At 39.4% G+C, this 23928-nt stretch overlaps 1 protein-coding gene across 1 annotated transcript in view; it reads left to right on the top strand.

Moving 5' to 3' along the window:
• Window positions 1–752: 752 nt before the first annotated feature.
• The window catches only part of DNA2 (DNA replication helicase/nuclease 2), a gene marked incomplete at its 3' end in the record, with an annotated part of 54410 nt that continues 31234 nt past the window's right edge, over window positions 753–23928 (top strand). The window contains exons 1-6 of the mRNA XM_079701885.1: window positions 753–841; window positions 2273–2458; window positions 3606–3789; window positions 6250–6395; window positions 14690–14821; window positions 22016–22235. Coding sequence (XP_079558011.1) covers window positions 768–841; window positions 2273–2458; window positions 3606–3789; window positions 6250–6395; window positions 14690–14821; window positions 22016–22235 — 942 coding nt within the window. The 5' untranslated portion in view covers window positions 753–767. The remainder of the gene's footprint in view (window positions 842–2272; window positions 2459–3605; window positions 3790–6249; window positions 6396–14689; window positions 14822–22015; window positions 22236–23928) is intronic.

Raw genomic sequence — 23928 nt, 5'->3', positions numbered from 1 at the left:
AGAGAGAAAAGGTTCCATCAAGGTAACATCATTTAAAGATGAGAGATACTGGGACGCATTACAAGCCAGGGAGCGATCCAATAATGAGGGCCAGATTGAGGATAGTAGATAATGAGGGAATAACAGAAGAAGTAATGCCCTTGAGAATGCAAGAGGCCTTGGGATCCCAAGTAGAAGTAGAGGGATTGCCCATTGATAGGAGGAACGCTCTGTCCACTGCTGAAAAAAGTGGGAAGAGGTTATAAAACGGGGAGGGGATATTAGTGGTTTTGTAGATTTAGTCATGGCATGATGAGGAAGTTCTTTTCTGACAGCTTCCATTTTCTCAGTTGAGCCAGAAAAAAAGGAGGAGAGGTGGTTTTCCAAAGAGTGAAAAATTCCGGAAGCTAACAAGGGACGCCTTGGTTTGGGCAACTGCAGTTTTGTTCATACTAAGTGCGTGTGTAGGACATGGGTCGGCGTGTCGAGAGAGTGGGAGGGAGGGGAAGGGGGAGGGGGAGAGACAGAGACAGAGAGAGACAGAGGAGCCGGAGTATTTAGTCTCGGCCAGATTACGAAGACTCCCTGTTTTCCAAACCCTAAGGCAAAGGAGCAAAAGCGCCTCCCGCGCAGGGCGCGGGAGGGACTGCCCGCGCAGGTCTCTTGGGACCTCGGCTGGTCGGCGCATGCGCGCGGTGCCACGCGGCCTCGCGCTCCTTTTCCCCCAGTGTGTTGCTCCGGGTTCCCCTGATTTCACTTGGTGGCAGTTTGAGGTCTCTGCGCTCGGGATGGAGCAGGTGGACGAACTGGAGCTGCTAATGGAGAAGAGTTTCGGAGATAAGGCTGCGCCGCCGGCGGAGCTGTGAGCGGAGCGGGGGGAGGGTCTGGGAACAAAGCGGGAGATTTGAAAAGAAGGGAGCGGGAGAGGCCGCACCCGCGCCTCCGCGGACCGGGTCTGGGGCAGAGTAACCAGGCTCAGGTCCCGGGGCTCCCGACGAGCCTCCGGAGCTGGGGTCTGTTTCCCAGGGCTCTCTTTGGGGCCAAGCCCGGGCCAGAGCTTGAATACTCTCCCTCACCCAGCAGTTCATTCTTAACCTTGATATCACCACTTTCCTGAATATGGGGAGTCCTAGCCACCTTAAATGTCTTCATAAAACGAAATTGCAACTGCTAGATGCTTTTCTTCATGTTTAATTGGAGAAAGTTATCCCAGGGAGAAATCTGTACCCTCAGAGCGGCTTAAATGGTCGGGGAAATTGACCCGCAAGCCTAGTGTAGAATTGTCAGTAGTAATGATATTGAGGCTAATTATTGTTGACGGATCTTTGCGCTTTGAGTTTTGATCAGCAGTTCGTTTTGGGAGATCCTTAAAGCGTCCCAGCTGACCTTGGGAAATTCATGGCCTGAGGCTGCGTGGGGTAGGTGAATGAGGAACATAACCTAGGTGGGTTACAAAGGTTGGGTGACAAAGACAGTTTTAGGGTAATAACTGGAGAGGTAATGACTTTGGACTGTCACTGATAAAGACTGCAGTCAAACTGGAAAGATTTAAGAGGGACTTAATGTTTTCTAGAGGAGAGATTATTTTGCAGTTTTCAGGCGGATAGGATCAGTAGATAAAAGAATTGTGAAATCGACTTGCCCATTATAAATAAGAAATTTCTGAGTTACTCTATGAAGGAATGGTTAAGGTGACAGGTATTAATCTTGCTTTCTCTGCAAAGCATAGGCTAGTTGATCCCCAATGAGGTTTTATAGAATGATTTCCTGCATTAAATAGTAGGTTGGACTAGGTGATTGCTAAGTACTCTCCTAATTGAAAGATTAATATAATAATGAAGCTCACAGTAGGTCTTCCAGCAAACCACCCACACTATATTTTTCCATAACAAACATCTTTTATTTACAAAAAGATAGTGTCCTAGACATTTCCTTTCACTGTACTTTGGGAAGGTTTGCACCAGTGGTAGGAATTTGTGTCTAATATTTTTCAGTTTACCATTCGTCCTCATAATCATAGATGTCCCAAAGAGCTCCTCATAGAGCTTATATTTGGAAAATTCCATATCATAAGTATGTTTTAAATGGCATTGCTTCTGGGAAGTTTTTATAATAGGAATTCTGCTATGCCCTTGCTCTCTCTCTCTTTACCTCTTTTAGCCAATGGTCTTGTGATAAGCTTACCGGAAGAAACAAACCTAGAAAACTAGAAGATTGGTTTGTAGATAAAAGAGATTGGATGGCTTCTTATTTCATGCTTGTGCTACAGTAGTTTTGTATGTGTATGCTTTAGATTTCAGAAGAAGAAGGTGGAAGCTTCCTTTTCTACAACAGTTCTGAGCCGAGGAATGGATAACCGGTACCTGGTATTAGCAGTCAATATTGTACAGAATGAAGAAGGAAAGCATGAAAAGCACCTAATCATCACTGCTTCGCAGTCGCTAGAATGTAAAGAACTGTGTATCCTTAGGAATGACTGGTAATTTTTGTGTGACTTTGGGCGTTGATTTGGCAGTCTTAAGGGTGCCATCTTACAAACTATCACATGGGCTTGTGTGGCTGTTGCAATAATTTAATTGTTAATAAAGAGAGTAGATATGAACCTGAATTAATTCTGCATAAGGATTGTGCCTATTACACCAGCATCTCAAGTCCCTTATTCCAAAACTTGATTTTTATTGTCATTTGAAAATCAAGTACAAGGGGATTTATTAAATCACTACTTCCTATTTCCCAGTACTTTCTGGGACTGCAGCTTAAACCTCATTTAGTTCTCACTAAGAGGACAACTAATCACACCATAAGAACATCCTTAGGGCTTCCCTGGTGGCACAGTGGTTGAGAGTCTGCCTGCCGATGCAGGGGACACGGGTTCGTGCCCCGGTCCAGGAAGATCCCACATGCCGCAGAGCGGCTAGGCCCGTGAGCCATGGCCGCTGAGCCTGCACGTCTGGAGCCTGTGCTCCGCAACGGGAGAGGCCACAAGAGTGAGAGGCCCGCGTACTGCAAAGAACATCCTTAGACTCTAGCTGTTGCTTCTCAAGCAGTGTGTGGTATGTGAGGGGTGAAGGGGAGATGCAGAGAAGGTGGAGGTCTAACTTTGTCTAGGCTGCAAGTTGGATGGTTTGAACTAGATAAATATGATTTTGTTCTTGGCACATTGTGTTTGGCTTCATGCCTCAAGGCTTATAGAAGCTGTAGGTATAAGTCTTAAGAATGAGAGAATTATTATTAGAACAACCTCATCCATAATTGAAGCTATACACTGTTAATAATTTGATAGCTTTTGCAGTAGATGATGCAAGACCCAGAAATTTAGAAATACTTATTTCTTTACATAAGATATCCAGTTATTTGTTTATTTTTAAAAAATATTTATTTATTTGGCTGTGCCGGGTCTTAGTTGCGTCACGCGGGATGTTCGTTGCCGTGTGCGGGCTCTTAGTTGCGGTATGCGGGATCTAGTTCCCTGACCAGGAATCGAACCCGGGCCCCCTGCATTGGGAGCACGGAGTCTTAACCACTGGTCCACCAGGAAAACCCCTCCAGTTATTTTTGAAGCCTCCTTAATATGTTTAAATGTAGGAATCTAAACTATGTATACTTTAATCTTGCTTTATTTTTAGGTGCTTTGTACCAGTAGAGCCAGGGGACATCATTCATTTAGAGGGAGACTGCATATCCGATACTTGGATAATAGATGAAGATTTTGGATATTTGATTCTGTATCCAGACATGCTGATTTCTGGCACAAGCATAGCCAGTAGTATTCGATGCATGAGAAGAGCTGTCCTGAGTGAAACATTTAAGGTGAACAGTATTAACAGCCAGTGTTTCCACAGGGTCTTGAGAGTTTACAGAGCACTTTTACACTCTTACTTAATCCTCCCAACAATCCTGTGAAGTCGATGGTATTAATCAGCTGCATTTTACTGATGGGGAAAATCAGGGAGTTAAGTAACTTGCCCAAAGTTACTGTAGCTAGTAAGTGGCAGTGTTGGGATTCAAGGCCAGGTGCCCTAAGATCCTTTGAATCTTATTCAACATTTTGTAAAATAATTAATTCTAATAATAATATAATTAATTTCAGTGATAAAAATTTTAATTTAATATATCTGGGCATTTCCAAACTTGGCTTCATGTGATTCCCAGTGAACTAAAAGTAAATGTGAGAGTCTCTTTTAAAAACATTATTATGGAAAGTTTCAAACATATGCGAAGAGATGATTATAATAAACTCCCATGTACCCATTTTGCTGTTCCCAGACATTGTATTATTTTGCAACTAAATGAAAGCTGAGGATTTAAAAAAATATATAAACACAGTATCTTTATCATAGACAATAAAATGAACAGTAATTCCTTAAATTAATCTAATAGTTTTATCTCTAATGTCTTTTATCAAATATTTTTTTTATTCAGTTCGTTTGTTAGTGTCAGTATCCAAACAATATTATGTTTGGTTGATATGTCTCATAGTTTCTTTTAATCTATATTCTGCCTTACATCCACTCCCTTTGTTTCAATGCCATTTCTTTTTTATTTTTTGATTACACTGCACGGCTTGTGGGATCTTAGTTCTCTGACAAGGGATTGAACCCAGGCCCTCAGCAGTGAGAGCACGGAGTCCTAAACACTGGACCCCCAGGGAATTCCCAGTGCCATTTATTTTTGAAGAATGTGAGTTTTATTTGTTAAGTTTCCTCTTCCTCCCAGGGTATTCTTTTAACTATACAATTAGTCTCTATGTCTGTAGAAAACCAAAAAATACAGCTAAGGGCTTCCCTGGTGGTGCAGTGGTTAGGAATCTGCCTGCCGATGCAGGGGACAGGGGTCTAGAGCCCGTGCTCTGCAACAAGAGAAGCCACTGCAATGAGAAGCCTGCACACCACAATGAAGAGTAGCCCCCGCTCGCTGCAACTAGAGAAATCCTGTGCATAGCAATGAAGACCCAATGCAGCCTAAAAAAAAAAAAAAAAAAAAGCAGCTAAGCAAGAAGAGTAAAAGAAGGAAAAATACCTAAGTAGATTTTCTAATAGTCTTAGTTATCACTTATTTATAGTTTTTTTTAAAAAATCAGCTTTTTTCTTCAATTGTGGGGATACTATTTACTTCTCTTTTAACCACATATTATAAAGCAGACCTGAATATTAATATTTTAAAAACCTTATTTTGAAATAATTTTAGACTCACATAGAACTTACAAAAATAGTACAGAGAGTTCCCTGTAAATTGATTTTTAAAATTCCTGATGGGTGTCTTGTGGACCTTTTCTTGTTTTTTGATAGTTTCAAGGGGATGATCCAGGCTAATAAAAGAGTTAATTGAAAACTACTGTTTCTTTTTGAGTGGCGAGAGTTTGTCAAAAATCTCTGCTGGGGACTTCCCTGGTGGTACAGTGGTTGAGAATCCACCTGCCAATGCAAGGGACACGGGTTCGAGCCCTGGTCCGGGCAGATCCCACTTGCTGTGGAGCAACTAAGCCCGTGCGTCACAACTACTGAGCCTGTGCTCTAGAGCCCGCGAGCCACAGCTTCTAAAGCCTGTGCACCTGGAGCCCGTGCTCTGCAACAAGAGAAGCCCCTGCAATGAGGAGCGCACGTACCGCAACAAAGAGTAGCCCCCGCTCGCCTCAACTAGAGAAAGCCCATGCGCAGCAACGAAGACCCAACACAGCCAAAAATAAATTAATTAATTAATTTTAAAAAAAATTTGAAAAAAAATCTCTGCTGTAGAGAATTCCCCGGTGGTCCAGTGGTTAGGACTCAGTGCTTTAACTGCCAGGGCCTGGGTTCAGTCCCTGGTTGGGGAACTAAGATCCCACAGGTGTGTGGGGCAGCCAAAAAAAAAAAATCTCTGCTGTAAGTTTGTTTCATGTTTGAGTAGTTTACTCACATGACTTTGTGATCTATGTGTTTATTGACTTTTCTATGTGGGTTCATTATAAAGTGAAATTAGAGATGAATATGTTAAATATTTGAGACCACATTGAACTTTTTCATATAAGTTATTTTAATTTTTTTCAAAATGGAAATATACTGATTTGAAAAAAATAACTTGTAAAATAATTCAGGTAATTCTAAATTGAAGAAAGTGAAAGTCACCTATAATTTCACTCACCAGAAAAAAAATTGTTTCATATTTTGGCATTTGTCTCACCAGTGTACTTTGGTTATGGTGGTTCAATAGGTTAGGTAATAAATGTACGATCACATCTGTTGATACGTTGTGAAATAAGATGTTCGTATGATTTTTGGTTTTTTCTGGTAGAACTCTGATCCAGCCACACGCCAAATGCTGATTGGTACGGTTCTCCATGAAGTATTTCAAAAAGCAATAAGTGACAGTTTTGCCCCAGAAAAGCTACAAGAACTTGCTTTTCAAACTGTTCAAGAAATAAGGCATCTGAAGGAAATGTAAGTAGTTACGAGAGGAACTATAGATACAGTTTTGTTATATAACTTCTTTCCTAGCGTCTGTAAGGTATTTGGCTATTAGACTATTAAATATAAATCAGTATAATACTAGAATGCAGATTTCAGGGTTGTAGTATCCCACTGCAATTCTGCGAAGAGCTTCTGAAATTGCAGAACAGCAATTCTTTGGCTAAATATCTAAATATTCTCTATATGCATAATAGGCTCCACAGCTGCACTCAGAGAGTGTGAACTTTTTGTTTTACTTCTAGAAACAATGTGACATCCTGAAAATTGTATAGGGTTGGGAGTCAGATGAACCTCCTTTCAAATTCTAGCTTTGCCAATTTTATGATTGAACTAGTTACTGAAAGATTCTGAAAAGGGTGATAATACCTATTTTGCAGACTTTTTGTGACAATGGAGATAATATATGTAAACCCACAAATGGCTAGTCATTGGCGTTTTATGAGTGGCTACCTGCAGAGGGATTGGCATATTCTCTATTTCTTTCTTGACTCCTACTGCAGTCCATCTTTTTTTCACAGAAATTCTTGTATTAGTGGTGATTTTGCTTTCCAGACTAATTGATACAAACCTATTTTTCCCAGATATAATTCTACATTTCACTGTTTAAGTGAGAAAAATGTGTTCCATAATTCTACACTTATTTACTAATCATGTACAATCTATTGTCTTAAAAACATTTTAGAACCCTGCCCTATGTCAGGCACTGTGTTAAGTGCTTTTTAGCTATCTTATATAATCTGATAGCAACCTGTTATAAAGGAAGAAATAGAAGCACAGAGAAGTTGTCACTTGGTCACAACCACACAGCATGGCATTTAGAATATGAATAGATATAATAAAGTTTTTGCTTAAGAGTTCTACTTATTGCTTTAGTTACCACTTTGGTTTTCAAATTAAAAAATTTTTTTTGTCACACCCTCACCAGGATCTGTTGTGTATTGTATGGATCATTGCCCTGAAACAAAACACATCAAAACTTAGTGCCTTAAAATGACAAACATCTAACCTGTTATCTCATAGTTTTTGTCAGTCAGGAATTTGGAAGTAGTTCAGCTGGGTGGCTCTGGCTCAGGGTCTCCCATGTGAGCTGCATCTGAAGGCATGACCCTGGCAGGAGCATCTGCTTCCATGATGACTCACTCACATGTCTGTTGTGGCGAGGACTCAGTTCCTAGCTGGCTGTTGGCAGGAGGCCTCAGTTCCTTGCCACATGGGCTTCTCTAGGGGGCTGGCTGATGTGTCCTGGGACACAATCTGCTTCCTTCAGATTGAAGGGTCCAAGAAAGAGAGCAGGAAGCCACAGTGCCTTTTATAACCTAGTCTCTGATTGCTACAATGTCACTTCTGCTTTTTTTGTTCATTAAGTACTCATTACTAAGTCTAGCTCTCCCGTAACAGTAGGGGAATTAGGTGCCATCTTTTGAAGGGGGTGTCAAAGGATATGTGGACATATTTTAAACCACCACAGGTATTCAGGTATCAGGTAACCTGATCAGTCCAGAACCCAACGTGAATATAAGGATGAAAGAAAACAAAGATTTTGAGCAGCCTTGCTCAGAATTCATGTCCTTGTATTAAACCCTGTGCATGTTACATAATGGAATGTCTCTTATGCCCTCAGCATCTGTTATTTTTCATTAATATCTAACAGTCTTATCTGGTTTCTAAGATGCGGGAGAAAGGTACCTTCATAGTCATATAATAGGAGAGCTGATAGCTTCATTACTGTATAGGAAAGGAGAAACTTTTAAAAAATATAAGAACCATGAAGATCAGAATTTTTTTTTGTTTTGTTTTGTTTTGTTTTTGGCCGCACAGCGTGACTTGAGGAAACTTAGTTCCCTGACCAGGGATCAAACCCGTGCCCCCTGCAGTGGAAGCACAGAGTCTTAACCACTGGACCGCCAGGGAAGTCCCTTTAATTAATTTTTATTGGAGTATAGTTGCTTTACAGTGTTGTGTCAGGAATGTATTCTTAGCAGATCCTTGGGTATCACTGAATTATATATATATATTTTTTGAAGTATAGTTGATTTACAACGTTGTGTTAGTTTCTGGTGTATAACAAAGTGATTCAGTTATTTATACATATACATACATATATATTCTTTTTTTTTTTTTTTTTTTTGTGGCACGTGGGCCTCTCACTGCTGTGGCCTCTCCCGTAGCGGAGCACAGGCTCCAGACGCGCAGGCTCAACGGCCATGGCTCATGGGCCCAGCCGCTCTGCGGCATGTGGGATCTTCCCGGACCGGGGCACGAACCCGCGTCCCCTGCATCGGCAGGCGGACTCTGAACCACTGCGCCACCAGGGAAGCCCCCATATATATTCTTTTTTTTTAAATTAAGTAACTAATTAATTTTTATTTTTGGCTGCGTTGGGTCTTCCTTGCTGCACGTGGGCTTTCTCTAGTTGCAGCGAGCGGGGGCTCTAGGCACGCAGGCTTCAGTAGTTGTAGCACGTGGGCTCAGTAGTTGTGGCTCACAGGCTCTAGAGTGCAGGCTCAGTAGTTGTGGCACACGGGCTTAGTTGCTCCGTGGCATGTGGGATCTTCCCAGACCAGGGCTGGAACCTGTGTCCCCTGCATTGGCAGGCGGATTCTTAACCACTGAGCCACCAGGGAAGTCCCTATATATTTTTCATATTCTTTTCCATTATGGTTTATTACAGGATATTGAATAGAGTTCCCTGTGCTATACAGTCGGACCTTGTTTATCTATTTTATATATAGTAGCTTGTATCTGCTAAATCCAAACTTCTAATTTATCCCTGCCCCCCTGCCCCCCCTTCCCCTTTGGTAATCATAAGTTTGTTTTCTATGTTTGTGAGTCTCTGTTTTCTAAATAAGTTCATTTCTATCATATTTTAGATTCCACATATAAGTGATATCATATGATAGTTGTCTTTCTCTGACTTCACTTAGTATGGTAATCTCTCTCCATCCATTTTGCTGCATTATTATTTTTTTTATCATTATATCCAAAGTCATTAAGGGAAAATATGTTTCATTTCAGTTATGAAAATACTAATTCTCTCATGAATCTTGCCCAACCCTGTTCAAAAGGATACTTTTTAAAATTCCCAGAGCCTAAAAATAACAGATCCAAAGTTCTTTCCTACCCTCTCTCATAGGCCCTTCTACTTTATTACAGATCTTAGAGCAGGTTTTTACCTGTTCATGCTCTGTCCTCTCATTATACCTATAAAAGTCTAGGCTTGAAGATGCCAAACCTTAAGTATCTCTGTAGTCTCAGGAAAGAACAGGTGGTTACATGTCATTTTGCTGTGATTTGGCTTGAAATTAAAAAGGCAGAATTTAAATGCAGAAGACTTTAAATAACCAGTGTGGATTGGTTTGGAAAATTAGAAGAGTCCTGGTCTGTAAAAAGTATAACACTAGGAAGAATCTGCCTAAGGAGATGGTGACAATGAAGAATGGTTCCAGGATGGTTCATGAAGGTTATTTAGGAAAAAGATTACCCAGTTGTGCAGGGTTTTTTTTTTAATAGTAAATTATTATTTCTAAATAGGTTATAGATTCACATACACCACGTGTTGTTGTAATAGTACAAGAGGGTATATAGTGAAAGTAAGTCCTTTCTACCCCTGCATCCCTGGTCAGTCACTACCTAGCTCCAGAGGCAACTTCTGATATCAGAAGTTGTATGTCCTTCCGTAGAGATTTCAAATATTTACATGTGATTGTGTGTGTGATTATTTATGTTTATATATTATTTGTTATATAAATGGTAGCATACCATACACATTATTGTATATAAATATTAAATCTTGGGAGTTCCCTGGCGGTCCAGTGGTTAGGATTCAGTGCTTTCACTGCCATAGACCCGGGTTCAATCCCTGGTCAAGGAACTAAGATTCTACAAGTCGGGCAGTGTGGCCAAAAAAAAAAACAACTTGGTGATTATTCCATATTAGTACTGATTGAGCTATCTCATTTTTAATTAAGAGTGGCAAAATGTTTCATTGTATGGATGTACAGTAATTTATTTAAGAGCCCCGGGATTTCAGTCTTTGCTTTTATTAGCAACACTATAATAAATAACTTTGTACATTTTAATTTTAATAGCTGTGCAGGCATATATCTGGGCTCAATACTTAGAAGTGGAATTGTTGGACCAGAGGATATTTACATTTAAACATTTAAAAAATCTTAAAAAAAATTTTTTTCATTGAAGTATAGTTGATTTACAGTGTTGTATTATTTTCTGCTGTACAGCAGAGTGACTCAGTTATATATATATATATTTTTTATATCCTTTTCCATTATGGTTTATCACAGGATATCGAATATAGTGCTATACAGTTGGACCTTGTTGTTTATCCATTTTATAAGAGCTTATGTCAACCTCCCACTCCGTCCTTCCCCCAACCCGCTCCCCTTGGCAACCACAAGTCTATTCTCTATGTCTGTGAGTTTGTTTCTGTTTCGTAGATAGGTTCATTTATGTCATAATTTAGATTCCACATATAAGCGATATCATATAGCATTTGTCTTTCTCGTTCTGATTTACCTCTCTTAGTATGATAGTCTCTAGTTGCATCCATGTTGTCGCAAATGGCGTTATTTCATTCTTTTTTATGGCTGAGTAGTATTCCATTGTATATATGTACCACATCTTTATCCATTCATCTGTCAATGGACATTTAGGTTGTTTTCATGTCTTGGCTATTATGAGTAGTGCTGCTATGAACATAGGGGTGTATCTTTTTGTTAAAAAATCTTTTTATTTGAAAATAATTTTAAATTTAGAGAAAAGTTGCAAGAGTAGTACAAAGAACATCCATACACTGTTTACTCAGATTTACCTGTTGTGTGTGTGTTTTTCTAAACTGCTTGAGATTAAGTCGTATATATGTTATTTTGACCTTTAAATACTTAAATGTGTATTTCCTAAGAATAAGGATTTTCTCTTATGTAACCACAGAACAGTTATCAACTTCAGGAAATTTAACATTGTTATAATACTTGTGTCTGATCTACTGTGCACATTTCAGTTTTGTCCAGTAATGTTCTTTGTAGCATTTTTTTCCCTCCAGGACAGGATCCGGTCTGGGTACATTTAAAGTTTTGATATATATTGTCAAATTGCTCTATGCAGACATTGTCCTGTTTCTTTCTTCCATTCATTGTTTTCCAGTTTTGTTGAGATATCATTGACATAAACATTGTATTAGTTTAAGGTATACAACTTAATGATTTAATATGTGTGTATATTGCAGAATTCATTTTGCATTTCTGTAGGCAATATATGGGTCCTTGTTTCCCCCATGTCCTCACCTATATCATCTTTCATCCACTGGAAGTTTTCCAGATTTCAAACAGCCTTTTTCAGACAAACACCCTTTGCCTTATGTGGGCTAATTGTGTTTCTGTAGGTCATTCGGGGCACTTTGGTGTCAGCAGTTGCTCCCTGGTTTGAGATTCTTCAGCTTTGCCTTCAACCTGAAGTTGCTTTTGTGCTCAGGACAAGCAATCTTGGCAGAGCTAGGATTGCTAATTTTGTCTTCCTTGCTGAACTGGCTCTCCTAGAGGACTGATAGGGCTCTGCTTTCTTAGTTCTGGTAAGCCAGAGGTAGCAGAAACCTAGGAAAGTAGGAGCTTATTAAATTTGGTATTAGAAATGTTACAGAGTTATTATATGGTAAATTTGTAGCATTCTGGAGTCTCAGATTTTGATGAATATGTTATTGAATATTGTGCTATCTTCAGAAGGAGAGAAAAATGGTAAGTTCTGTTTTTGTTTTTGTTTTTTTGGCTCTATGCGGGCCTCTCACTGTTGTGGCCTCTCCCGTTGCGGAGCACAGGCTCCGGACGCACAGGCTCAGCAGCCATGGCTCACGGGCCCAGCTGCTCCGCGGCATGTGGGATCTTCCCGGACCGGGGCACGAACCCGTGTCCCCTGCATCGGCAGGCGGACTCTCAACCACTGCCAGGGCTTCCCACCAGGGAAGCCCAAGTTCTGTTTTTTGAAAGGAGTTTGCAGATTGTTGGAGGCTATACCAGTACTCAGGTGAACTCAGGCCTGCAGGGAGAAAATTATGGCAGTAAATTATTAAAACACAGTGTAGAAGGGAGCATAGGGGTTAAGAACTTAGGTTCCCAAGCTAGAGATGTGTGTCCTTTGGAAGTAACTTCTGAGCTTCAGTTTCCTTAGCTCTAAAGTGGGGTGACAATAATAGTATCTCATAGAGATATAATGAGGGTTGAAAGTGTTCATGTTAAGCACCTAGAATAGTACCTGGCCTAGAGTCAGCATTATATGAGTATTTACTGTTACTATCTTCATACCTTATTTGGTTCTTATCATAAGCCAAGTATTAATACTTTACATAGGCTGTTTTACTTAATCGTCAAACTAACTGTGTGGTAGTTATCAACTCACTTTACAGATGAGGAAACTGAGGCTCAGTTAACAGTGAATCGCCCAAAGTTACACATCTAATAAAGAGTTAGGATTCAAACCTAGGTGTGATCTGACAGAAACACATGTACTCTTTTTTTTTTTTTTTTTTTTTTTTTGCGGTACGCGGGCCTCTCACTGCCGTGGCCTCTCCCGTTGCGGAGCGCAGGCTCCGGACGCGCAGGCTCAGCGGCCACGGCTCACGGGCCCAGCCGCTCCGCGGCACGTGGGATCCTCCCGGACCGGGGCACGAACCCGTGTCCCCTGCACCGGCAGGCGGACTCTCAACCACTGCGCCACCAGGGGAGCCCAACACATGTACTCTTAACACCCCAGAGTAGTTATTAAGATTGTGATACTTAAACATGCAGAAGGAGCTGGGAGAACCATCCTGGGAAGGGGACAGCAAGTTTCAAAACTTTTTGGTCTCAGGACCATGTTACACTAAAAAAATTATTGAGGACCCTGAGGAGCTTTTGTTTATGTGGGTTATATCTATAGATAATTAACTGTACTAGAAATGAAAACTGAGACAATTTTAAAATGTTTACTGGTTAATTTGAAAATAACAATAACAGTCCATTCCATGTTAACATAAATAACAGTCTAATGAAAAATAACTGTTTCTGAAAAAAAATGTAATGAGACAAGTGGCATTGTTTTACATTTTTGCAGATGTTTTAATTTTATGACTTAATACAAGACACCTGTATATATAAAATAGATAACTAATAAGGACCTACTATACAGCACAGGGAACTCTCCTCGATACTCTGTAATGGCCTATATGGGAAAAGAATCTAGAAAGAGTGGATATATGTGTATCTATAACTGATTCACTTTGCTGTACACCTGAAACTAACACAACGTAAATCAACTATACTCCAATAAAAAAAAAGACATCTGGTTTCTTATATCTGCTTCTTCATTCTCTATATTGCTATATTGTATGTGTGTATGTGGACTCAGAAATCTCCACTGTGTACTCATGAGAAAACAAGAGCAAAAAAGGCAAATAATGTTGTAGTATTATTATGACATTGTTTTGACCTTGTGGGCACCCTGAAAAACTGAGACTAGATTCTGGTAGTCTTTGCTGACTTCTGACTTAAGAAGTTAACATTCCTATAAATTGTCCTTTGATTCGGTAAGGCTGATGTGACTTTTCTGTTCCTACAGTCTTTTTTCCTCTTTTACTTTTCTACTTTCCATTGCTGGGTTTCAGGAGCAACATCTTCTACGGTTTCTTTTTTATCCCAAAAGTGTAACTGGGACCTATTAGACCTGAGATGATAGGAGTTGGAGCAGATCTGAAATTTGATGTCATGTCACTGTTATTTGGATTTTTTGTGTGTGGTAAAATACGCATAGCATTAAAAATCACAATCTTAACCACTTTTAAGGGTACAGTTAAGTGACATTAAGTACATTGACATTGTTGTGCAAACATTACCATCATCCACCTCCAGAACTTTTTTTATCTTCCCAGACTGAAACTTTATATCCATTAAACAACTCCCCCCTTCCCTCAGTCCCTGGCAGTCACCATTCTTTCTGTCTCTATGAATTTGACTATTCTAGTTACCTCACATAAGCGGTTATGCAGTATTTGTCCTTTTGTTGTTGGCTTATTTAGTCTAATGTCCTCAAGGTTCATCTATGTTGTTGCATGTATCAGAATTTCCTTCCTTTCCAAGGCTGAATAATTCCATTGTATATACCAAATTTTATTTATCCATTCATTAGTTGATGGGCACTTGGGTTATTTATTTGAATGTTTTTTTCCTTGTTTACTTTTTCAATATTTAAGCTTTCATATTTAATATCTCTTACTTTGGTAGGTACCGCCTAAATCTGAATCAAGATGAAATAAAACAAGAAGTAGAGGAGTATCTTCCTTCATTTTCTAAATGGGCTGGAGATTTCATGCATAAACATACTTCAACTGACTTCCCTCAGATGCAGCTCTCTCTGTAAGAAACCCATTTTGTTTATATGGTGTTCATATCTTTAGACCAGGATCTTATTCAAGATGTTGAATTAAAGCTTTTTAGAGGTCAAGTTATGACAACTAGCCTTTTTGTTTGCTTACTTTATAAATTACAGTCCTGAGTATAATTCTTGGACAAAAAAAATAATCTAATGAATAGAAAATTCTATTTTCACTATAGTAAAATTTATAATTTTTGGATATAGGTATGGTTTTTTAATAAAATCTTCAGTTTATAAATATTTGGGAGGGCTGTCCTAATTTCATATATATTTCGCTATGTCACTATCATATATGGACTGTCTCATGTGTTGATTACCATTGATTTATGCTGTATGTTTATTTTTATTTATTTTTAATAAATTTATTTATTTATTTATTTTTGGCTGTGTTGGGTCTTCGTTGCTGTGTGTGGGCTTTCTCTAGTTGCGGTGAGCGGGGGCTACTCTTCATTGTGGTGTGTGGGCTTTTCATTGTTGTGGCTTCTCTTGTTGCGGAGCATGGGCTCTAGGCGCGCAGGCTTCAGTAGTTGTGGCACGTGGGCTCAGTAGTTGTGGCACACGGGCTTAGTTGCTCCGCGGCATATGGGATCTTCGAGGACCAGGGCTCGAACTCGTGTCCCCTGCATCGGCAGATGGATTCTTAACCACTGTGCCACCAGGGAAGCCCTGTGCTGTATGTTTAAATAGTGTGTTTAGGGCTTCCCTGGTGGCGCAGTGGTTGAGAGTTCACCTGCTGATGCAGGGGACACGGGTTCGTGCCCTGGTCCGGGAAGATCCCACATGCCGGGGAGCGGCTGGGCCCGTGAGCCATGGCCGCTGAGCCTGCACGTCCAGAGCCTGTGCTCTGCAACGGGAGAGGCCACGACAGTGAGAGGCCCGCATACCGCAAAAAAAAAAAAAAAAAAAAATAGTGTGTTTAGGCATTCAATGCTGTTTGGCATTTGGTTTGTTTTTTACCTTTTTTCCCCTTAAAGTAGCATTGATACAAATTTGTAGGTTATCCTTTTTTCCCCCCATTATTTGCCCATTCAGCAAATATTTATTAAGTGCCTAATATGTGCCAAGTAATGTTCTAGGTGCTGGGATCACAGTAGAAAAAAAAGCAACTGACTTTATGGTGCTTCTGTACTACTGAACAAGTAAACAGCAGGGTGCCAGATTGTGATAAGTGCAGTGTAGAACAATGGGGAGGATAAGAAAGAGGAGTTGGAGGGACATATTATTTCCCAAGAATGGTCATGAAAGGCCTCTGTATATAAGGTGACATTGAGCAGGAGCCTGAAGGAAGTGAAGGAGGGAGCCATGCAGCTGTTTCCAGGAAGAGCACTCCAGGTAAAAGGCCTGTGGCTAATGCACTCCTGCTGGTGTGGCTTGAGCAGAGTGAGGTGGAACAGGAGAAGCAGCTGTCCTGGGGCCTCATAAACCTTACAGGATATTGGCTGCCATTCTGAGTCCATGAACACATGTAATCTGGCTACCATGGGAAGCCATTGCAGGGTTTGTACAGAGGGTTTTGATCTGATTTCTTTCTTTCTTTTTTTTTTTAAACAGGCAACATTTTATTTTTCTTTAAGTAGTCATAACTTCTTTTTATATCAATATTCTTACCTTTTTCTCAATATTCTCAATATTTTATCTTGTGAAATTTTGTGATCTGAACTTGTTTTAAGATTTGTGAATCAGAAATCTTGGGAACAGTCAGTTCTTTGCACCAGTGTGTTTTCTCAAGTTCAAAGGACATACTGAACCTGGATGTGAATCCCAGTTTTGCCACAATTTATCTGTGCAACTTTAGTCAAGTTCCTTATTCTCTCTGTGCTACTTTCTATATTGATCTGATTTACTTTTGAAAGAATCAGTCTTTTAAGACTATGTTATAGGATAAGGGCAGAGGTAGAGACACCAATTTGAAGATTCTTGCAGGAATCCAGGCAAGAGTTGGTGGCGGCTTAGACCAGAGTGAGGGTTGTGGAAGTGATGAGAATCAGTTGGATTACGGTCAGATTTTCAACGTAGAGCTGATAGGTTTTGGTGCAGGGTGTGAGGGAAAAAAAAGTCAGTGGTTATTCCAGGGGAGAAAATGTGATGAGAATGGAGTCAAGAGAGAATGGTAGAGGAGGATTTGGAGTCAGGGAATGTAGACTACTATATTGACAGGTTGTTCTATGAAAGGGTATGTAGAAATGGAATGGCTTATGTGGGGTTAAGAGAGCTTTGTTGTTGTTTGGAAGATGGGAGGTATTTTTATATGCCAGTGAGAAGAATTCCATAGAGACGGTAACATTAACACTTAGAAGAGATGGGAGGAGTCTTAGAGCTGTGTCATTGAGTAAAAGAGACGGATTAGAGTACACAAGTGGAGGGGTGGACCTTACGGGGACAGTTATTTCTGTGCATTAAAACCTCATAACTGGACTACTTCATCCAAGGTACTTGGAAAATTTACAACCTTTTGCATATTGCTAGAATTCTTTGAGAATTTTTTAAGTCATTTTAGAAAGTTGCTAGCAATGTTTAAATGTCCTGTGTCTGCCGGTAAGATTTTATTTATTTTATTATTATAATTATTTATAATTGAGTATATTCATAGAGTTATACAACCATCACCACAATCAGTTTGCCAATAGGACTTTGATATATCTATTTTAAAAATACTTAGTGGTTGTGCTCATTTTGGCAGCACATACAGTAAAATTAGAATGATACAGAGAAGGTTAGCGTGGCCCCTGCACAAAGATGACACACAAATTCGTGAAGCATTCCATATTTTTAAAAAGAATACATATATATCTATAACTATATCACTTTGCTGTATACCTGAAACTTACACAACACTGTAAATCAACTATACTTCAATAAAAAAAAAAACTTAGTGGTTAAAAAAAACCCAAAGCTTATCTTGCTGTTAGAATTGGGTTTATTTATCATATTCTTTACTTCTGTTGTGGTCATAAATTTACCACCAAGTCCTTACCCTAAAAAAAATGCTAGAGTAAATTGGTTAAAGTTTCTCATAGTGTTTTTTTAAATAAATTTATAAATGCTTTGTTCTTTGTTATTTCTTTGGAGCAGATTGGTATGTCTGGTATAGGGGGTGGATTTTGGTGCATTAGTTGTCACTGTGATAATCTGCTGTTTATTGAGCAGTCATTCTTTTCCTGGTTCCTTGCTTTGTTTTGTAGTATTTTTGTCATTCTGGTCTCTTGATTTTCTGTAAAAATAACAAACTTAATTTTGTTTTCCATTGTTCCTAATTCTTTCTTTCTTTTTTTTTTTAACATTTTGCTTAGCAATATTCTTTATATATATATATATTTTAAATTAATTTATTTATTTGTTTTTGGCTGTGTTAGGTCTTTGTTCTTGAGCACAGGCTTTCTCTAGTTGCAGTGAGCGGGGGCTACTCTTCATTGCGGTGCACGGGCTTCTCATTGTCATGGCTTCTTTTGTTGCAGAGCACGGGCTCTAGGCACGCAGGTTACAGTAGTTGTGGCACGTGAGCTCAGAAGTTGTGGCTTGTGGGCTCTAGAGCTCAGGCTCAGTAGTTGTGGCGCACAGGCTTAGTTGCTCCACAGCATGTGGGATCCTCCCGGACCAGGGCTCGAACCCGTGTCCCCTGCATTGGCAAGCGGATTCTAACCACTGCGCCACCAGGGAAGTCCCCCTAATTATTTCTTTATCCTTGTTTACCTTCCCTCCCTACCTTTCTTTCCTCCCTTATTATTTCTTTTGGAGTCATTTAAATTTGCTTGAGATTTAAAATTGTGGTGGATATCCATTTCTGTGGTTGTTTTATCTTTTTTTTTTTTTTGTCTTGCCCATGGCTTGTGGGATCTTAGTTCCCCGACCAGGGATTGAACTCGGGGCCACAGCAATGAATGCGCCAAGTCCTTACCACTGGACCGCCAGGGAATTCCTTATGGTTGTTTTAGATACTAGCTTTTCTTTCACTGTTGTTTTAGCATTTTGTTTGCATGTTTTTTTCTTTTGGCTAAAACTTACTTATTGTTTTTGCAGAGTTAATAAGCTGCCATATTCTCACAGACTTATGGACTTACCTATTCAGCAAACATGTATTACATGCTGCATCTGTGCCCAGGATTGTTCTAGGTGTTACAGGGAGACTAAAACCCTCCAGGAACTCAGTGTATTGGTGGTAGTTGAAAACGTAGAAGTGGAGGGGATTGCTGAGAGAGAACATCAATCTGCTGAGGGCAGCAGAAGAGGCATAGAACCCTGGGAGGTTACCTTGTATAAGGACAGAGGGAGAGAGTGGAATCCATCGAAGGAGGCTTGGAGTGGACCAGCAAGGGACTTGGTAGCTTGGAAGAAGTTATCATGGAAGCCTACGAAAGTTTGGGATTCAGAAACATCTTTGACATGAAGGGGATTTTTGAGATTTCAGTCTTAGATTTCCAGTAAGGAAATTGAGGTCCAGTGAGGTGGTGTGACTTGTCCAGGTTTTATGTGAAAAACCAGTGGTAGAGCAGAGTCTAGAACAAGGAATTTCTTGATTCCCAGCTTGGTGTTCTCATCTCTGTAGCTTGGTGTAAGACTCTTCTTTGTTTCAGTTATTTCTGATGGGGTTTTATGTGTCTGTCTGTGAAGGAGGCGCTTCTCTGTACTTTACTTTGCATAATTTCCCCAGCAGTCTATAGCTAGTCTTTAAAAGAAACAACAAAACTTTAGACTTTAGAGCAGAGAATGAGACCTTTAAAAGCCATTTCAAGACAGAACCTTTCTCACCCATAAGTAGTAAATGTGTATTTTCTTAATCTTCATGACCTCTTATATTCTCTATCAGGTGACTCTCAAAGGAGTTGTTTTTTTTTTTTGCGGTACGCAGGCCTCTCACTGTTGTGGCCTCTCCTGCAGCAGAGCACAGGCTCCGGATGCGCAGGCCCAGCGGCCATGGCCCACGGGCCCAGCCGCACCGCGGCATGTGGGATCCTCCCAGACTGGGGCACGAACCCGCGTCTCCTGCATCGGCAGGCGGACTCCCAACCACTGCGCCACCAGGGAAGCCCTCAAAGGAGTTTTATAGCATTATGTTGATGAAAAGCATAGAAGTTAAATTGAAGTACCTGTCATTTGTTCTACAGATCTAAGTCTAAAACCACATTACTTCTTTTTCTAGGGGAAAGAATTTTAATAGTAATGTTAAAAGTTTCATTACCTATCTTCTAAGTATACATGTGACATATCTAATAAAGTTTGCTTTATTTCATATAAGTATATTTAAATACATGTCATGATCAGATAACATCCATCAGAGAAAACAGATTAATATTTAAGAAATTTCTGATAAGTTGTGGCTTCCCTGAATTCCTCTATTGTCCTCTTCAAAGATTGCAGAAGTATACATATATTCCTGGAGATTATATTTGAAGCATCCTGAAAAAGTTTTTAAAAAATTACAAAAGATAGCATTCTTCCTCTTAGAAAATATTCTCATTTGTTAAGAAATAGCTGCTGATCTAAATAACATGAAATTAGCAAAACAAGTCAACTAAATCATGTATTCTGACAGCCAGAATTCTTATACTTTTTGAATCTTGATTATTATATGATATAAAATGTTTTATTACTAGAAAATTTATCCTTTTCATTTAAGATTTACATTACATTTAGTATTTTATATGGCTTTGAGTATAAAATAGGATTAATAAATGAAAGACTGTTCCTATCTGACCTTTCTTCTGCAGAATAATTTACTGCTTTGAAAATGAGTAAATCTTAGATAAGAGAAGCGCAAGAGGCTTTAAAAGTTATTTTCATCTCTTCTAATTCCTTTGACATTCATAAATTCCTTTTTTCCTCCTTCCTGTGCTCTTGGCTTATTTAACAGGTAAGATACTAAAATCAGAACCTCTTTTGTAATATAAAACAACAATGTTGAGTACTTAGTGTTAAATATTGATAGTGGCAGAGCTGGATTCATTTAATGATTAAGTAAAGGATATAATGAGTAAGTGCAGGAGCACCTGAGCTTCTCTGAGGGTTGTCGTGGGGTTGGGGGTAGGGATGAAGCGCTGGGTGATCAGGGCCCACACAGCATAGATAGTGGGGAGAGACAGCTCGTTCTTACTCAGGTTAATATGGTGTTACATGGAGAAACACATCCCTTGTTACCGAGGGTGCAACCACGTGCAAGCCATTATATGTTAATCTGTGTAATAATTGTACATCAGAAATTCAGACTGTCATAGTGGCTCCAGCAGTCCAAGGAGTGAGACTTTTGCAGTAATATAGATAGACTTGAGGAAATAAAGGCCTGAGTTAGGAAGATTATTGTGGGAATGAACTGAAAGGGACAGACGATAAATATTAAGAAAATTTAAATTATATGAGTTAGCAGCCACAAAAAGGAATGAAATTGGGTCATTTGTAGAGACGTGGATGGACCTAGAGAGTGTCATACAGAGTGAAGTAAGTCAGAGAAAAACAAATATCGTATAGTAACGCATATATGTGGAATCTAGAAAAATGGTACAGATGATCTTATATGCAAAGCAGAAATAGAGACACAGACGTAGAGAACAAATGTATGGACACCAAGGGGGAAAGGGGTGGGGTGGGAGGAATTGGGAGACTGGGATTAACACATACACAGTATTCATACTATGTATAAAATAGACAACTGATGGGAACATACTGTATAGCACAGGGAACTCCACCTAATGCACTGTGGTAGCCTAAATGGGAAGGAAGTCCAAAAGGGAGGGAATATCTATCTGTATGTATATGGCTGATTCATTTTGTTGTGCAGTGGAGGCTAACACAGCATTGTAAAGCAACGATACTCCAATAAAAATTAATAATAAATAAATAAATTATGAGTTAGAACTGCTAGGATTCAAACTTGACTGTGCATCAGAATCACTTTGAGAGTTTGTTAAACAAATTCTGGGCCTCACCTGTTGGTCTGGAATGGGGCCTGAGAATTTGCATTTATGACAAATTCCCTGGGTGGTGCTGATGCTACTCATCCAGGAAGCATACTTTGAGAATTACTGCCATAAATGTCTGTAGACTCTTTCCCATCCCCACATTCCGTGCGTGCAGTAGAGAGTCAATGCCAGCATATAAGAAATGAGCTAAGTGTTCTAATTCAATTCAATTAAATATTTTCGTTAAATATTTCTAATTAAATATTTTTGTGTTTTGTTTTTTAGGCCAAGTGATGGTAGTAATGGTAATTCAACATGTAATATCGAAGTTATAAACTCACTGGATATTGAAGAAAGCATTTGGTCTCCTAGGTTTGGATTGAAGGGCAAAATAGATGTTACAGTTGGCGTGAAGATACATCGAGGACGTAAAACGAAATATAAGATAATGCCACTGGAACTTAAAACTGGCAAAGAATCAAATTCTATTGAACACCGTAGTCAGGTATAAATATTAATAAGAAAATTATGAGTGTGTAATATATTTAAATTTTTTAATATGTTTGAAAAGTAGTCGCTTTATATATTTTGATTCAATTCGGGTGATTTTTAATTTAATCCAGCATTTCCTAAACCTAATTTACCACAGAGCTACTGTTTTCATGTAACATCTACATAGGATACTCTTTAGGAAACAGCAGTGTAAATTTATTCTTTTACTTCTGACCTTTAATCCAATTATGTTGATTTTTTTTTAAAAGGTCCCATTGTTCTTTTTTAAAAAATATATTTATTTATTTATTTTGGCTGCACCGGGTCTTAGTTGCGGCAGGTGGGATCTTCGTTGCAGCATGTTTAGTTGCGGCATAAGGGCTTCCTAGTTGTGGCATATATGTGGCATCTAGTTCCCCGACCAGGGATTGAACCTGGGCCTCCTTTGTTGGGAGCGCGGAGTCTTACCCACTGGACCACCAGGGAAGTCCCAATATATTGATTTTTATTTAAAATGAAATATAGAACTGTATCGTACCGTTAAGTTAAATTCAAGTTTTCTTAATCGTCTTCTCATTGGTAAATATGTCTTCTGTTGTCCTTCAAAATGACCTGAAATTTATATTAATTGTAGTGAGTTAACAAATCAAAGTAACTAACATAAAGTTCTATTTTTTCTAATTATTTCCATTCCCTCTGCCAGCATCCACATTGGCAGTCTATGGTATGTTCTAGACACTTTTATTATTTTTTTAAATTTATTTTATTTTATTTTGGCTGCACCCGTGGCACGTGGGATCTTAGTTCCCCCACCAGGGATCGAACCCGAGCCCCCTGCAGTGGAAGCGTGGAGTCTCAACCACTAGACCACGAGGGAAGTCCCCTAGACACTTTTAAATAAGCAAAGATAAAACTAAAAGTAGTAACATTATTGTATTTTTATGGTATAATAAGTATTAAAGGAACAAATAATATAACAAATAACCTAGCATTTGTAATATAACTTAAATTTCCTTTTGCCCATGGAATTTCACATTTTATTTCAGCAGATTTTATGTAAAATAGGTTCAGATTCAAAGTACTGAATTGTATAATCAGGGATTAACAAGATCTTCCCTTATTAAATCTTTCTTGCTGTTCTTAATTGTGTACCAAGCACCAAAGTTTCTCACAAAAGCTTTTCCATTTGGGAATGAAAAATAGGATAACCTTGTTGTTTCACCTATCATTGGGTTTTACAGATACTGGAGGTAGAGGAAAAATTAGGCTTCCCCTATCAGAAGACTTGAATTTTTCACTTTGGTAAAACAGAAAGGGCTGAAATTATGAACAAAGACTTGGCTAGATTAAAGCCTTCTTGAGAAAGGAAAATCATATCTAGATAGAAGAAAAGCTATTTTTATTTTATTTTATTATTTTATTTTATTTTTTTATTTTTGGCTGTGTTGGGTCTTCGTTGATGCGCGCGGGCTTTCTCTGGTTGTGTCGACGGGCTTCTCATTGAGGTGGCTCCTCTTGTTGTGGAGCACGGGCTCTAGGCGCACAGGCTTCAGTAGTTGTGGCAGGGACTCAGTATCTGTGCCTCGCGGGCCCTAGAGTGCAGGCTCAGTAGTTGTAGCGCCCGGGCTTAGTTGCTCTGCAGCGTGTGGGATCTTCCCGGACCAGGGCTCGAACCCATGTCCCCTGCATTGGCAGGTGGATTCTTA

This window comes from Hyperoodon ampullatus, assembly GCF_949752795.1.
Source record: "Hyperoodon ampullatus genome assembly, chromosome: 1".
NCBI classification, from domain to species: domain Eukaryota; kingdom Metazoa; phylum Chordata; class Mammalia; order Artiodactyla; family Ziphiidae; genus Hyperoodon; species Hyperoodon ampullatus.
This window is presented reverse-complemented; position numbering and strand designations above follow the sequence as displayed.